This window comes from Thermobia domestica, chromosome 6 (assembly GCF_964235325.1).
Source record: "Thermobia domestica chromosome 6, izTheDome1.hap1.1, whole genome shotgun sequence".
Lineage (NCBI taxonomy): Eukaryota > Metazoa > Arthropoda > Insecta > Zygentoma > Lepismatidae > Thermobia > Thermobia domestica.
Genome location: NC_137459.1, coordinates 18,132,464 through 18,150,771, shown reverse-complemented (window position 1 = coordinate 18,150,771; position 18,308 = coordinate 18,132,464). Strand labels below are relative to the sequence as shown.

General features: G+C 37.3%; 1 protein-coding gene across 4 annotated transcripts in view; it reads right to left on the bottom strand.

Annotated features, from left to right (window-relative positions):
• LOC145687860 (uncharacterized) overlaps window positions 1–18,308 on the bottom strand; it is a 103,963-nt gene that overhangs the window by 51,173 nt on the left and 34,482 nt on the right. For 3 of the 4 annotated variants that reach the window (XM_081761351.1, XM_081761353.1, XM_081761354.1), the window contains 2 exons: window positions 14,570–14,715; window positions 5,679–6,033 (listed from right to left, as the gene is read on the bottom strand). In XM_081761351.1, coding sequence (XP_081617477.1) covers window positions 5,679–6,033; window positions 14,570–14,715 — 501 coding nt within the window. The remainder of the gene's footprint in view (window positions 1–5,678; window positions 6,034–14,569; window positions 14,716–18,308) is intronic. The other variant, XM_081761352.1, reaches the window with a different exon arrangement.

The window sequence follows — 18,308 nt, the reverse complement described above, 5'->3', positions numbered from 1 at the left end:
TGTTAATTTCGAAAACGGAACTAGTTTGTTTCATAAACCGAATATTTGAGAGCTCACAGAAAAATGTATTGCTCTGAGATCATGATATAAACCTGAAATCGTACGTTTAGTTCTGGGGGACGAAAAAGAGAAAGCATGAAAGAAAGAACGAACGAAAGAAAAAGAAAGAAAAAAAGGATATCTGGTTTTCGTGTTTTTCTATATATATTTGTTGTGTTCAAACTAGTACTGTTTTCCTTACAAGTTTGAGGATAAGCAAACCAAGAAACCCAAATAATAAGATGTAAATTTCAGGTATTGGTAAGGTTGAAGTTATTACAATCCAATCGAATTTAACCTCACAAGGCAATGCTACTTTCACAACCAAAGCAATCAAGAAAAGTGTTCCCGCATACAAACCAGAAGTTGTCAGTACTGTACATACTAAGCCTGTGTTAATTTACGACCACCTGGTAGCTGAATAATGAAAATTTTCCTTTTGTTAATAACTGTACAAACGTTCTCTGTTTAGTGCTAAGGTTTTAAGCATTATACAGTAGTGAATGATGCATTATTTTCAGGTTAGTCAACACATTTGCAATTACAGGGAGAGACAAAGTAAGATGCTATAAAACTCACAAGCTGCGCTCAAAGTAAAACCGCCACCCACGTTACACCTCAGAAAACACAAAATAAAAAGTACTTCATAACATAAGGAGACAGGAAGCTACATGCTATGAAATTTACAAGCTGCGCCATTCAGTTTTTTTTCTTCTTATCAAATTAAGTAAAACCGCCACCAACATACACATCAGAAAAAAATAAATAGCTCACAACATAACATCATAAGCATTAAAGGCCTGCTAGATCTATATCTACTAGAGCACAGTCATTAAAAAGGAAAAAAAAATCACAAAAGGAAAAATAGTTTAGAACATAAAATCATAAGGATTAAAGATTTGTTAAGATCTATACCTACTACTGTAAAGTCATGTTAAAAAAAGAGCTTTTTTTCTTTTTTGTTTATTCGTCGTAAAATAGTATAAAACAATGCTAACATCTTTATATTTATTTTCGTTATTTCAAGTGAACTTCTCTTAACTTTTTAGCTTAGGATTTCTGAGTACCACTTTCTCCCTTCTGCTCCTCTTTTTTCAAGTTTCTATACTCACGTTCAAAATTGGAATTCTTCACTTAAAACTTTCTTTACCAATTACTTCGAATGAATAAGCTAATTTCAGTACAAGTTAACTGCAAACGCTGTATTAATTGATCAAAATTCCGTGAAATAAATTTTAAAATAGTTTGTCCCTGTACTTCAAAATTAAAACCAAGCTGAAAAAGGTTACATCTGTTTATATTAACAACATATTGTACAGAGTGATTCAAGTAACAGAAATAGGTATAAAGTAACAGGTAATTCTCACACAGGTCATAGCTGAAAAAGGTCGAGCGCGTTTCGTAATAATCGGGATCAGCTCTAGACAATACTGACGGAATGCAATTCTTTTCTACAGTTACAAAACCATATATTGGTCACATGGAACAATCAAATGCAAATATTGAAGAAAAAAAAAAAAAAAAAAAAAATAGAATGTTCACTATTTTCGTTAAAGCAAACTGAATATTACAGTGAAGTTTAGCAACATTAAGTAATCATTAATCAAACGAAGCCACTATTACTTAAATGAAATCTTAAGTTTTACATTCTCCACGCTTATGCTGGCTAGACTAAAGAAGACGGCGATGATGAGAAATGAATGAAATGGTGGAATGAAGAAAGTGGGAGGAAACGGGAGAACCCCGAGAAAACCCACACACAAGTCCCCACCACAAAACTCACTTGGCGCGAGCTATGATCGAACCAAAATCAAAGATAAATGCTAACTGTCTATGAGCATGGAATCCCGGTATTTCACATAAAGGACAACAGAGCTCGCCATTTAGCCACGAGTAGATACCGAGTAGGTACAACTAAGGTGATAACATTGAAAGTGATTTATCAGATTTTGGACTTCCCTTGGGTGAATTAGATGCTTTTATGTTAGAGTATACAGCAACATATAATGTTAAACCTATATAAAGTTCTGAATGCACTGAATGAATAAAAAAAACGAGATAATTATAAGAAGAAATTAATGTATAGATTGTGTTTATAGCTTATTTGAAGTAAATTACGCAATTTTGTATTTTAGAAAATATTTTCCGTGAATACTGTGCTCGGCGACGCCGTGGGATGTTATCCCTCATACATTTGACGAGTTTAAGGCTATAGGTGCCTGTACCACCAGTACATATGTAAATACATTAGTAAAGCTATTCGTATTATTTCATACATTAGATGGTAACACAAGTATTCTTACGTAAAATTTTGTTTTCCAACAACAACAGTTTAGTTCAGTCATTAAATGCTACTCTTTAAATAAGCATTCTGGAGGATCAACACCAGGAACAGCATAAAAATTCTTGCCAGATTTAAGAAGCTTAACGCTTGGAGTTCCGAAGACTATGTAACCCTACTATTTTAGGTGCTGAATTTAAACTTCCGTACTAGTGGAAGTGTCGATGTACAGTCAAGAAAGTTGCATTTTCGGGGAAAACCCGTTATGAAAAAAGTGCACGGAAAATTCCTGTAATTGAACGCACAAAACAATGGAAGTGGATACTTGCACAATAGAACTATTTTAAGTTGGAAGATATTTAATTTCGTTTAAGACATTTACCTTATAAAATAGGAATTACTTCTTTGTTAATTGTTTTAAATTCATTTTTGAGAAAGAAGAGTCTTGTTAGTGCTAGGGAAGTTCCCGTAATTGAACATGCAAAGTATCGGAAGTGAACTTCAACAATAAAACCATTTACTTTACGATGGAAAATATTTGCCATATAAGATATTTTGAAACCTTTATTTTATAATACGTGAATTATATCTGTTTTAAATTAATATATTTGGTATTCATACTGTATTTGGCGAACGTTACTGAGGCTCCTGGAATGATTCGATCTACATTTGTTCGTTTGTCTGCCACTACCACACACAAACATTACAGAGTACAACTTTCGGTCTTTTAAGTTTAAATTTTCAGGGTATAAGCACGAGATACACTAAATTTCCTGCATAGATTTTGGCGGCATACCAACGTAAAATTTCAAAATGGCGGCTTTTTTTCTTCAAAATAGCGGGTATTCACGCTACAAAGCGCGATTTTCGGTCTTTTTTTAAAAACACATTTTCAGAGAGAAGCACAAAACACTAAATTAGCTTGGCGGCGATCCAACGTAAAATTTCAAAATGGTGGCCATTTTTCAACTAGCGTGTATCCACGCTACAGAGTGCAATTTTCGGACTTGCAAGTTAAAATTTTGAGGGTAGAAGCACGAGACATTCTAACTTTGCTGTATAGATTTTCTCGGCGATTCAATATAAAATTTCAAAATGGCGGCCATTTTTTCAAAACAGTAGTGAACAGAGAATTCTTGCAAGTTGCGACAATGATAGTCTTAAAATATAAATCACATTTTAACGCTTTTACCCCAAAGACATTGAAATATTTCGGGGAAAAAAACGAATAATAATAATAATAATAAAACCCATATGGGCCCAGGTGGTTGCGTTTTGTCAAACCCTGCGCTTAGCCACTTTGTAATAATAGTAGAACAAATAGTAGTAGTGGTAGTAGTAGTAGTAGTAGAACAAACAGTAGTAGTAGTTAGTGGTGCTATTATTGTACAAATAGTAGTAGTAGCAGCTCGGATTTGGTTTGGTTAGGTTAGGTTAGGTTCTGTTGTCTGGCTCCCATCATCTAGACATAACCCCACCATTTTTCTTTCAAAACATTAAATAGGTTGAGAAGAACCTGAGCATAATGATACCTGTAGACTTTAATAAAAATGACCCCCTATTCTTAATGTGTACTTTTCTAGTGGTGCACATTCTAGAACGTTTTCGAACTTATAGGAAAACAATATAATATGCTGGCACATTCTACAACAATTTCGAACATTGTGGAACATTCTAGAGCATCCTGAAAATTCTCGAACCTTTGGGAAACTTCTATAAGTCTAACATTTTCCAAGATTGTTGATAGTTCTAGAACATTCTGGAATATTCGATCAATAATAATTTGTGTAGAAAGAAAAGTAACATTGAAATTGAAAATAAAGAAATGCACGCATTGTCGGTTTTTTTTTTTTTTTTTTTTTAAAGCACAGTAACACCGTTGCTAGGGCGTTTTCTCCCTCTAGGACCCCTGCTGGTCCAAACCGAAACCACCTTCATGGATGGGAAATACAGGGCTACAATACCATATAACTCCCATGGGGCTACGGGTCTTGGTTTCGGAGCCTTTGTGGTACGCACGGACAAACCACACTTTATATATATATATAGGAAACCTTAACGCCGAAGGGTATCTTGACATGTTGAAAAATGACATCTTCATGTCAATCTTGGATGAGAGTGGGGGCTTCTCTGCATTTTTTCAGCAGGATAGAGCACCACCCCACTACGGCATTGAAGTGCGCCGATGGCTGGACCAGCAGTTCCCTGGGCATTGGATCGGTCGACGTGGTCCTGTGGAGTGGCCACCAAGGTCACCAGACCTCACTCCCATGGATTTTCATTTGTGGGGCCACCTGAAATCGACTGTGTACCAGGAGAAAATTCGGGATTTGGATCATCTTAAACAAAGAATCAGTGCAGCTTGCAAACAAGTAACAAGTGCAACATTGACAAATGTTCGTCGGAATTGGTTGGAGCGCCTGTCATTTTGTCTCGACATGCAAGGGAAATATGTGAAACATATTTTATAACTGTAGTGTAGTATTATCATCATTCGTATGGAGACTTATGACTCACCTTGTATATTGATTATTCACTTACTCGAAGCCCTCTGAAACTGTTATAGAACTCAGATAGCAGACGTTAAGTAACCGATGTACGGCCAAGCCCATGCCACCGGTTTTCTTGACAGAAAATCACACAATTCCTCGTGATAAGTGTGTCAAGATGAGATGTGTGCGCGCACACACACACACACAAAGGAAGGAATGGACTTTCTGAATCACTCTGTACAATGGTAATAAAAATCATGTGTTACTCACTTGTCACTTTTGATCACGAATATCCTTTCCAATGTTAAAGCAAAGAAAACTTCCTTCCCACCCCACTAGGAAAAGCCTTCTACCTACAATCGCACGCGAAATATTTTAATACTAAAATATTCGACTGAAGGTTTGAAGAGGTCAAAAATAATGTACCTCTGTCCAATAAAATTTTAAATATGGGCAAGAGTACATGGTTTTTCCAAAAATGAAGTGTGGAGAAGTTTTAAAAAATATACAGTCGGCTGTACTCGTCCCCATATATTAAAGCTCAACCAGTCATTTTTTATTAGTGTAATTCTCAGTTTATTGTTACGACGTTAGTATATCCTGAAAGTTCTTCAAATTGATAGGGAATTGAAAGAAAAAAAAAATGTACAACCAACAAGGCATGTGGATTTTCTTCTTCACAGGCACTACAAATGATACGGGCCCAGAGTTGAAATGAGATCCGAAATGCTCTCGTGGGGTACCGAAGCCAGGAAACTAGTATCGTACTAGCCTCTCGATTACTCGAGGACCTAGTAAGGACTTTTGTTGCCGACTGTACATTTGTCACCCAAAATAAACAAAAAGTAACAGAAAAAAATACTTACCACGTGTAGGTGATAAAACAGTTGGGGAAGAAGCAGTAACGTTATCGCTAACAGGAACTTGGACTTGCGGTGTAGAACCGTAAGGCCTTCCAGGGGTTGGCACTGATATAGGACTCGGAGAAGTAGTGGTCAACGTAGGCCTTACGACAGGTGTTGCTGGAGATACTCCAGGCAATGCAGTCATAGCTGCTGTCGGTGGCATGTCGTACTTCTGAATTTGCAAGAGATAACCTTCCGCTGAGGACACACCAGTGCAACAAACTTCCAATGAATGTGTCGACGCTCTAACTAACTGAAATCTTCCAGGAGCGGGAGGTTTCTCCACTTCTAAGTACCATAAGTCTTTGCAGCAAACCTACAATATTTGAAGAATACGCTGATTATAAGGAAAGAGAACACTTTATATTTAAAAGAATAAACTGGAACGCGTAAGCTAGTGGTTAGTGTTTTTGCATCGCAATCGGGAAGTCTAGTGACCGTCCATCCTGACAGGTTTTTCCAGGACTTTTCCTCATTTCTGCCAGACGAATGCCGTGACGGTATCTTTACATATAGGCCTTGGCCAGTTTCCTTTTACTTCCTTTCCCATTGTTGTAGGTTTATACAATTCCAGATGAAATTGGATTTGGAAGTTCTATCTGGAACGTAGTTTTATTTTATTATTTTTTTTCTTAAAAAAAAAAAGCCTTCTACTGTTAGTCCTATAGTCAGGTTTGTTGAAATTTTTCCTAGTCCAAAAGTTTTTTTTTGGTAAAACGCTTAAAAAACCCCACGATAAAAAAATCTCCAAATACATACTTCCCAACTTTGGATTGCAATAATAATCTTAACGTGATAATTCTTTCTTTAATCGTGGTTTTCAGTATACGCCTAGTTTCAGAATTGGCTTAAAATATGTATTTATCAAGAGATTAACACCACAAGAACAGAATACCATTGAAACAAATATAACGAATTTTGTTCGCCTCATCCAATTCGCTGCAACGATATTCAACTGTACCCTGGAACAAAAGCCAATGCAACTATATTCCCTTTATTTTTTTATTTTATTTTATTTATTTATTTATTTTTTTTTATAATACATACTCAAGTATTACCAAAAACAAATCGAAAACGCTTCACTTAAGAAAGGAAATTACTAAAGATATAGCTTTATCTTCTCAACACTAACGGCAATCAGATCGGAAAGCTCCTGAATTATTCTTGCATATCTGGAGTATTTGACGTATAGTACGATTATCGCACGTTACAAAGACCCTTTACTCGTAAAATATACGAAAGCAAATTGGCGACTGGAAGTGAAGGTTTCCAACATTTCAGTTCTTCCAAAAAAAAGCCTACAAGCCGTTTCTCTCTGGCCCCAGAGCTTGAGGTACTATCCCAGTATTTGAATGGTGTGTTTTGAGGAATCTTCAGTCAGGCAAGCTGACTCAGGTATTTTAATCCTGGGTGTAATAGGTGCCTTTATTTCTATTCCACATTATTTAGAATTAGCCACCTCTTTATTACTCTACAAAATTGTCTATTTCTTTCTAGAAATTGAAATATAAGCGAGTGTTAATGGTGCGAAGTGTGTCCCACGAAACGCAGATATGGCTTCACGGATTTTCTTTCCACGATTTTTTCTATTTTCAGATTAGTTCAATATCTCACGATGACAGTGATGATGAGACGGACGATAATAGTGACATGAATAAAGTGAGAGAAAACAGGAAAACCCTTATAAAACCTATGCACACTGTGTTTGTCCACTGCAAAGCCCACTTGGTGGGAGCTGGGATCGGACCAAGGACTCTACATGCCAGAAGTGCGCGCTCTACCACTAAGCCATGGCGCCCCTAAAAGCGAGTTTAATAATTTCATGTGTACGATAGAATATGAATACTTAAATCATATTTACATATGAACATGGATTTAAATGCACATATAAAATACATCCAAATTCTGACCAATAAAATCCATTTTTACCCAATTAAAATAAACTTTTAAAAAACTGAGTTTTGGTTATACTGCTACGAGTATTATCTGAAGACAGGATCATTGTGCAAATGAATTCACTTACTCAAACTGTTTCTGGAGTTCCTCTATATAAAATACTTATTCGTTAGTTGTGAGAAGTTAGCGAAAATGAGTACTCTAATTAGACACATACCTTTTACATTTTAAACTTTTAACACTTCCAACTCATCCAGCTTATGCAAATGTAACAGAGTTGAAAAACTTATACCATACTACACTATCAGATACAACCATTCTGCTGACTCCTATAGCAAAGCTTCACGTTAATTAAACTGTCAACTATACGCAAAGTATATGTTAAACTAATATGGAGCGATACACAATTCAACCAGACGAAGTAAGTTGCCACACAGCTCGTCCAACTGTATTTACTGCACGAAAGGTTCCTAGGAAGCGTTCTGTCGAGAAATTGGGTTGAGTTGATTTTAACGTCCCTTTCAGCAGCGAGGCTATATGAGACGGGACCTACTGATTAACGTGGAATCCGAACCACATGAGCTGCCCGGAATCAAACCCGGGTCTCCCACGCCAAAGGCGTGTACGTTAACCGCTTATGTCGAGAAATTGGTGCGAAATGTCCGCCTGGATCATGTGATTTCTCTGGGTTCCCCTGGATTATTATCTATGGGGTGATTTCAAGTCTCAGGTTTATGAGAATAAGTCACGAACAATTCATGCACTGGAGAGGAACACTGAACGCACCATTGTGAATTCACAGCCCAATATGTGCGTGAATGTGCTGCAAAATTGGATCTTCAGAAGCCACTGCACCCACCAAAGCAGAGGACATTTGAACATCTTCAAAACATAGTACAATTGACTGATTTTCGCAATAATAATATATTTCATTTTCACTTGTAGCTTTCATTCTCCCGTAATTTAAAAGTTTTGGCGTTCTCATTTGGTACAGCTTTTATTATCGTTAATGTATAGCCTTCTTTACAAAGAAACCAAAAGTAAAAAAAATGTATTGAAAAGGTCATATTCTCGCACCCATCGAAAGGAAATGTTATGCTTTAGCTTGAAATAAGATCTAAATTGCAGGAAGGGCACTCACAATTACTTGATTTAATTTTATTTATGGGAAATATCGAGTTCTCCAAGAAAGACAAATGTCCAGGATTTCTCTGAACACGACTATATAAAGGTACAAGTTTACGAGAAAGCTCCCAGCGTCAAGGCACCATTCAGGCTTATCCCTGACACCTATCCCTAAATTCCTATGAAACGGGAATTCAAGAAGTATACTCTCCGAATTTCCTCAAACTGCAAATCACAGAACTTCTTGCTTCGACTTCTTTTCATTTGTTTCCTCTGATATTTAGTGACAAAGTATACGAAGAAGGTTATTTTACGCTGTGAAAATATTCGAGGAAACAGAAAAGAATTCGGTCAGTCCTACATATTACTGGTACATTCAGGGATCCGCATCTTAAGACAGACCAATTCTGAAAAAGGCGGTCAAGGTGTCCATCATGTGACCTCCCGATTCCTAGGCGACACAACTAACCTTTCACATACGCAGGATCGTGTTATCGTAGGAAGTTTCTATTAGGCTTACGCCTATTGTCTTACATCCAGTGGTGTAATTCAGGCGGTTCGCCGAACCGGTTAATATTTTCCAGGTTCCTGGAACCGGTTGTTAAAATTGCCTCTCCATTTCTAGATCCAGTGCGTACGAATCTTGTACATACATTTTTCTTTTCCAGCTGTTGAAGAGACAAAGTAAGACATGCTGCAATTAATAATTTTATACAGCGTTTCATCAATGGAAATGTAATTCTGCTGATGTGCATTTAATTTCTGTAACAAATGTTACAATTTATATCAGATAGAAATTCAAATTTTGCATTGCGCGACACAAACCGACATACATTGGGCCTCTAACGTCTGATTAGGAAGTAAGCAACCCCAAGTTGAGTTGAGTTGATTTTGAGCTTAACGTCCCTTTCAGCAGCGAGGCTATATGAGACGGGACCTACTGATTAACGTGGAATAGGAACCACGTGAGCTCCCGTCGGGAATCAAACCTGGGTCTCCCACGCCAACGGGGCGTACGCTAACCGCTTAGCAACCCCCAAGTATTCTAAACAAACTAGACTTTTAGTTTCTATAATTCTAGGCATATTTCAACACTTGCTGAGTTTTGCCAACGAAGTGTTAATATAAGCATGCACCACTTTCCCCATTAGTAACGTTATTAGCACAAATAAGACTAATATATTCATTACAGCAACCCGAAAGTACAAAAAACAGATACAGAATAATTCTTGGAAAATTAATTGTTAGTCTAATTATTGTAAGCAAAAATTACATTTATCATTTTACTTCATTTTTATTGCCAGTAATAAAAATCTAAGCATTTCACCAATGGATATTTTAAAAGATATCTACATATCTGTATTGAAGTTTCAAACTTAATTTAAAGATATTACTGCAGTTCTGTAAGGAACAGGAAATCAATTAACATTACAGTATGTAAACTTCAATGATTTCATGGGCAATGACTTTGGGTCACAGCAATTAATCATCTGCTTGAGTTAAAGCAAGCTTATCTACGCTCAACTGGATTTTGAATTCTAAAACGTTGTGACAGAAGAAAATATCGACTCACCTAGTGGCGCAGATGAAGTAAATGTATGTCGCATGTATCTCATGTGACATACAGATGACTAGAATGTCATTCTTTAGCACTGCTTTATTATTATTGCCATGTATACTTGGATAACATTATATCGATATTATCTTACAAACTTACTTTACTGACACAAAATTTCAATTCATAATATTGATAAGCAGTATTTTATAAGGCATTTACAATAAGGTTTGCATTGCATTATTTATGTAATAAACAAACTTAAGAGGCCCCATCACGGCAGGGTTTGCCCAAATGGGTCCAGCCCGAAAAAACCCACCGGTTTTTTCGGGTTGGACCCACCTGAAAAAACCTACTTTAAAACCCACCTGGGTTTTTGAGCTTTTTGTTAGTATATTATTGGTACAACTAAGGTGATCACATTGAAAGTGATTTTTATCAGATTTTAGACTTTCCTTGGGCGAATTAGATGCTTTCATGTTAGAGTATACAACAGCATTCAACATTAAGACCTTTACAAAGTTCTGAATGCACTGAATGAATTAAAAAAAAAAAAAAAAGAAAAAACATACCTTAGCTTGAGATAGTTATAGAACAAATTAGTATATGGATTATGCTTATAGCCTATTTGAAGTAAAATATGCAATTTTGTACTTTAGAAAATACTTTCCGAGAATAGTGTGCTCGTCGACACGGCGACACCGAGGGACATTATCCCTCATACGTTTGACGGGTTTAAGGCAATAGATGTTGGTACTAATAGTAAATATGTAAATACATTAGTAAAACTATTAGAATTACAGAGGTTGTTCAGCCTACGTTTGGCCGATTTCGTTCCTTCCCCCTCCCGGGCAGAATGGACTCACCCGACCTGGCTCGTGGCGTCCTGCAATGTTATGCAGTGGCTTCATGGGAACAGAGTTGTTTTTTCGCTCGGACGACAATAACGCACAAAACAGGACCTTTGTTGTGAGTGTTGTGTTACATTTGTTTCCAAGTGTGTGGGTTTTCGCTCTGTGACCAAAATGCCGCCCAAACTAAGCCGGTTTTGGGAAGGCTATGTTGCGGCTCTTTATGACGCGCACTTTAGTGTTTCTGTCATTAGAAAACAGTGCAAGAAGAATGGTTGAAACATCACTTTAAGTGGAATAAAAAATGTTATTAAAAAGTACAAGGACAACGAAGCTGCACCATTTGGATCACCAACGAAGTTGCCTAGGAAGCGGGAATGCACCAAGGTCACCTCCACCATGCAGAGGAAACTTCGCAAAGTGCCAATGCAAGAAAATCCACCAATACAAAGGTGTATGGCTAATCGTCTTGACGTGTCTTTGGGGACTGTGAGCCGGACGTTACACCATCAACTCAAGCTGGAAAAAGTCATGAAAGCTCGCAGTCATCTTCTCACGGATGCCCACCAAAAGGAATGAAAGTGTAACGCCCGGAAGCTGTACGAACGGCATCTGGCAAAACAAAGTTGGATGTACGTCGTAACGCTCGATGAAGCATGGATTTAAATTTCCGACTACGGCAAACCGAGAGCCATCATGTACCAAGAGAAAGGCGCCAAGAACTTCAGAAGGTGGGTCCGTGTCTGTAAAGAATCCTTCCGAAAAGGATGCATGATCGTTACTGGCTACTGTTACCGAGGCAAACTGAAGACTTGTAGGGTGTCGAAGAACTGCAAAATAAATTCGCAGTATTTTCAGGAGCAGATCATGCGAGCATGAGATTCCAACAATGTACAGAAATGACGCCAATCTGGTGCGCATTCACATGGACAAGGCCTCATCACATACCTCACGATCGTCCCTCGCATTCTACAGGGAGATGGGGCAGGCAAGTGGTATACAGGTTATATCTTTCAATGAGGTACCTGTTAAATCTCCAGACGCAAGTCCTATGGACTATTGTGGATTTGGATTGCTTCTTTTAAGTTTTACGTCCCACGGTTATGCCGGTTAGGCTAAAGGAGACGGTGATGATGAGTAATGAATGAAATGGTGGAATGAAGAAAGTGGGAGGAAACGGGAGAACCCCGAGAAAACCCACGCACACTGTGTTTGTCCACCACAAAGTTCACTTGGCGGGGGCTGGGATCGAACCCGGGACCCCAAGCACCAGAGGTGAGATTTGGATTGCTGAAGCGGGTTTTGTGAAAACTGCGTGTGACAACTGTGGAAGGACTTTGGAAAGCTGTGCAAAGGGAATGGGACAAGATTCCCGTCCCAGTTCTTCAGAGAAGCCTATTACAGTGGAAATTACGCTGTCGGGCTATTGTTAGAAACCAAGGAAAACACATCGAACACTTACGGACCTGGCGCAATGAATTCTTCTAAATTTTTAGATGAGTCGAAATTAGCCAAATGTAGACTGAACAACCTCTGTATTTCTTACCTCTGATGTAAAACACAAGTATTCTTCAGTAAAATTTGGTTTTCCAACAAGAACAGTTTAATTCAGTCATTTGTTGCTTCTCTTCAAACAAGCATTCTGTAGAATCAACACCAGCAATAAGCGTAAAAATTCTTGTCTAATTTAAGATGGTTAATGCTCGGAGTTCCGAAGACTATGTTACGCTTACTATTTCAAGTGCTGAACTGAAATTTCAGCACTAATGGAAGTTTCGATATAAAGAAACCTGTATTTTTGGAAAAAAATTGCCGTGAAAGAAGTGCTCGGGAAATTCCCGTAATTGAACGCAGAAGCATCAGAGATGAATACTTCAACTATAAAACTATTTATTTAACGATGGAAGATATTTAATTTCATTAAGACATTTTGAAACAATTACTTTATAAAATATGAATTATATCTTTGTTAATTGTTTTAAATTAATTTTGGGGAAAGGATAGTCTTGCAACAGGTGCTCGGGAAATTTCCATAATTGAGTGCACAAAGTATCGGGAGTGAACTTCAACAATAAAGCCATTTATTTTACACTGGAAGATGTTTATTTTATATAAAACATTTTGAAATATTTATTTCATACAACATGAATTGTATCTTTGTTTTAAATAAATAGACCCCTTTTGGTATTCATATTTGCCGAACGTTTGTCAGGCTCCTGTATGACTTGATCTACATTTGTTCGTTTATCTGCCGAGCTCCTTCATGGCTAAGCGGTTAGCGTACGCGTCTTCGACGTGGGAGACCCGGGTTCGATTCCCGGAGGGAGCTCATGTTTGGATTCCACGTTATCAGTAGGTCCCATATCATATAGCCTCGTTGCTGCAAGGGACGTTAAACAGAAAATCAACTCAACTCGTTTGTTTGCCTCTACCACACACACTACAGGGTACAACTTTCGGTCTTTTTAAGTTAAAATTTTCAGAGTACAAGCACGAGACACTCTAAAGTTTCTTGTATAGATTTTGACGCCATACCAACGTAAAATTTCCAATGGCGGCCATTTTTCAAAACAGCAAGCATCCACGCTATAAGGCGCAATTTTCAGTCTTTTAAGTTGAAATTTTGAAGGTGGAAGCACGGGATATACTAAATTTGTTCTATAGATTTTCTCGGCGATCCAATGTAAAATTTGAAAATGGCGGTCATTTTTTTAAAACCGCAGTGAGTAGAAAATTGTAGCAAGTTGTGACAATGATAATTTTGAAATATAAATCACATTTTGATACTTTTACCCCAAAGACATTGAAATATTTCGAAAAAACCCGATTAAACCCGAAAAAAACAAACCCGAAAAAACCCATATGGGCTCAGGTGGGTTGGGCTTTTTCAAAAAAAAGCCCGGGTTTTTTCAAACCCTGCATCACGGCGAAATTAAAATACCGCTAATTTTATGGTAATTATGTGATATTTTCAGATAGATAAAAAGATAATCGGAAAGTGGAACAAGAGCTCGCTAGACAATATTATTTTACCTGAGATACATTATCACGACTCACTTATCTCCTTTCAATTTCCAGCCATTTACAAAACCTGCATTTATTTTCGCGTTTATAAATGGCTGCCAAGGGAAAGCTACTAGGTGACTCGTGATAACGGTACTTCATGCAAAATAATATTGTCTAGTGCGCTCTTGTTCCACATTTCGATTATCTTTTATCTATTTGAAGATATCACATAATTACCATAAAATTAGCGGTATTTTAATTTCGCACTGATTAGGACACTTATAATAATAAAGCGTATTATTTGCAAAAAAAGTAAACAATGTGGGTTGCTCTAATGATCATATAGTGTTAATATTAATACTATACTAATGAAAGAACCGCGAATGACACCACTGCCTACATCTAAAAGGAAGAGATACCTGGTTGTTACATGCCTTACGATAACCATCTCGACCAGACCAAATGTACAATCTCGAATGAACCGCCACAGCGCAGTGTCCTGCTCTCGCACTGGGAACAGAATCCTCGAACACGTCCATCGTTAAGGGTTCCCAAGAAAGGTTTTCTGAAAAAAAAAAAAAAAAAAAAAAAAAAAAAAAAAAAAAAAAAAAAAAAAAATTATATATATATATATATATATATAAATCTAAACGTTTCTCCTTAACTGTAATCAAATACAAGTCACATGTGAAAGGCACTAACAAGTATTTTCGCAGAAAAACTCAAACCTCTTTCATTATGAAAATGTTCCGTACAAATAAGAAATTATATCTATGTTTCAAATAAGAAATTATATCTACGTCCCACGGTTATGCCGGCTACGCTAAAGCTGACCGTGATGATAAATGAATGAAATGGTGGAATGACGAAAGTTGGTGGAAACAGGAGAACCCGGAGAAAACCCACGCACACTGTGTTTGTCCACCACAAAGGTCACTTCCGCGGGATGGGATAGAACCAAGGACCACATGCACCAGAGCTGAACGCTCTACCACTGAGCCACTGCGGCTCCCGTACAAGTAAGAATGCAGTTACAAAATAATGTGCTAAATTGAAATATCTACATCATTAGAGTAGTAAAATTTTAGTTATCAACATTCAACGAATCATATCCAAAACATCCTCATTTAGACTTTCTTACGCTCGAGGATAAAGTTTCATAAAAGAACAAATATTTACTCCTTCCGTTTCAGAAGCTGTTAAACCGAGTACAATTAAATCTTATTAAGATCCGCAGTTTTCATATTACGCCTTCAAGTTGCGAATTTTGTCGCACGTTCTACAAACCCGTTTCAAGTAAAACCTATTCAATCAATTACATTAACCTTTTCAGGACGAACGGCTCAACCCTTGACCCAGCAATTCAAACCTCTCTAGCTCAGCTCCTAATTAACCTAGAGATATGATTTTGGTATGTATCTCTTTAAAAAGGATGGAACTTTCTAATCCTGTGTATATCATTCATGTAATGGGTCCCGCCGTGAAGGGGGAGGGGGGCAAATTTAGGTGTTTATAGTTTTCCCTCTCTCTCTTCAGAATTTGGGGGGAGTTACACCCCTGATGGAGCTACAAGGATAAAAAATGGCATCCATAGAGACAAATGAACATACATACTAGCCATACCCAGTCCATCACTTTTGAGCTTGAGAGGGGTGAGAATAGGAAGGTATTGAATTTACCCTTTTTCTTATTGTATATTTTCTTATAAAGACAAAAAGTATTTCAAATTTGAGGAACTCTGGCAACATTGTTAATCATCGTACGCAAGAAAAAAAAATCTCACATTTACGACAGATATTTGGGACAATGATACACAAAAGTCAAACCCGTCGGTTCAATACGAATGGAAAAAGAAATTCGGAACCTCACACCTACGTGACACATCCTGTATATTATTCAATATCCACTGTAATGTACTCTAACGTTGACTGCCCTAGCGACATTCCTAATTATCACAGACTCACAAACCATACCTCGTTGAAAACCTTATAGACCAGCTATTCCAACAACGTAACTTTTGTGTATCTCGGGCCAAACTAGTAAAAGAAGAAGACGAAAGTCAAAATTTTGGGTGGAAAATCAAATTTTTCCAAATTTGTCCGACTATGGCATCACTGGTATTTGTCGTACGCAAGGAAAAAAATTCTCACATTTACGCCAGACATTGGGAACAATGATACAAAAAAATGACGGGTTTAGGTACAATAGGAATGGAGAAAAAAATTCGGAACATCCAACCTACGTGAATCATCCTGTATTTTGCTCGAGAGATTGTGGTATACGCTGACATTGGCAGACTTGGCCACGCTCCTAATTGTCACAAACATATCAGCTATACCTCGTTGGAAAGCTTATGGAACAAACATTCCAACAAGGTAACTTATTGAACAAACACACACACAGAGAGAGAGAGAGAGAGCGAAAGGAAAACAGTTATCACCTCAGAACGCACCGTTCTATTTTTAGCCTGGTCAAGGTCAGCTATAGTTATCAGTTGAACCTAAGGGTCGTAAATATGCAATATATTTCTTTCAACTACAAAATCTTCCTGCCGAAGCAAAAGGAAAGAAAAGCAATGATCTTTCGACGAACAATGTTAGGTGGACCAATGCGAGTTTATTCTCTGCGAGTTAGTAATATAGAATTGTTTTGCATTCCTACTGCACTTACACGGTTTATTTTTTGCTCAATTGTTCACAATAACGGGGATAAAGGTGAGAATTATTTTTCTTGCATACGACAAACAACAGGTTGCCATAGTCCGTCAAATTTCGAAAAAATTGATTTTCCTCCAAGAATTTTCATTTTCGTCTTCTTTTTCTTTTACTAATTTGGCCCGACAGACACGAAAGTTACCTTGTTGGAATGTTTGTTCCATAAGCTTTCCAACGAGGTATAGCTGATATGTTTGTGACAATTAGGAGCGTGGCCAAGATTGCCAATGTTAGCGTATACCACAATCTCTCGAGCAAAATACAGGATGATTCACGTAGGTTGGATGTTCCGAATTTTTTCTCCATTCCTATTGTACCTAAACCCGTCATTTTTTTTTATATCATTGTTCCCAATGTCTGGAGTAAATGTGAGAATTTTTTTCCTTGCGTACGACAAATACCAGTGTTGCCATAGTCGGACAAATTTGGAAAAAATAGATTTTTTCGCAAAAATTTTGACTTTCGTCGTCTTCTTCTTTTACTAGTTTGGCCCGAGAGACACGAAAGTTACCCTGTTGAAATGGGTGTCTCATAAGGTTTCCAACGAGGTATAGCTGATATGTTTGTGACAATTAGGGGCATCAGCAGACTTGCCAATGTTAGCGTATACCACAATATATCGAAAAAATACAGGATGATTCACGTAGGTTCGGTGTTCAGAATTTTTCCCTCCATTCCTATTGAATCTAAACCCTTCATTTTTTGACATCATTGTCCCCAGTGTATGGCGTAAATCTTTTTTTTTTTTTTTTTTTTTTTTTTTTTTTCTTGCGTACGGTATATAACAGCGTTGCGACAGTCTGACAATCTGAAGAAATGTATTTTTTAAAAAAAAAATGATTTTCGTCTTCTTTTACTGGTTTGGTACGAGAGACACGAAAGTTACTTTGCTGAAGTGTCTGTTCTATAAGGTTTCCAACGAGGTATGGTTTGTTTATGTGTGACATTTAGGGGCGTCACCAAGCCTGCCAACGTAAGAGTAGACGAAAATTTCTCGGGAAAATAGGAACAGGATGATTCACCTAGACTATCTTCCGATTTTTTTTTTTTTACCTAGCTACTTACCTTTGCCCTTCATTTTTTGGTATAATTATTATCAATGTCTGGCCTACAGGTCAGGATATTTTTTCTAGGGTACGACTAGAAACGGTGTTGCCAGACTCACAAATTTCGGAAAAATAAATTTTTCACTTTTTCTCTTTCTTTCTTTCTTCTTCTTCTACGGGTTGGGTACGTAGCCTCAAAGGTTATCTTACTAGAATCTTTGTTTCATAAGCTTTCCAACAAGGTATAATTCATACCCATGGAAGAATTAGGAGGGGTGCTAGGACCGCCAAAGTAAAAGTCTACGATTTTCTTGAAATCCCTGCCCGTCCTGAAAAGGTTAACGTTCTGTAACGAAAATTTCTTGATTATTGAGGGTTGTCTTTCTACTCCTGCTCTT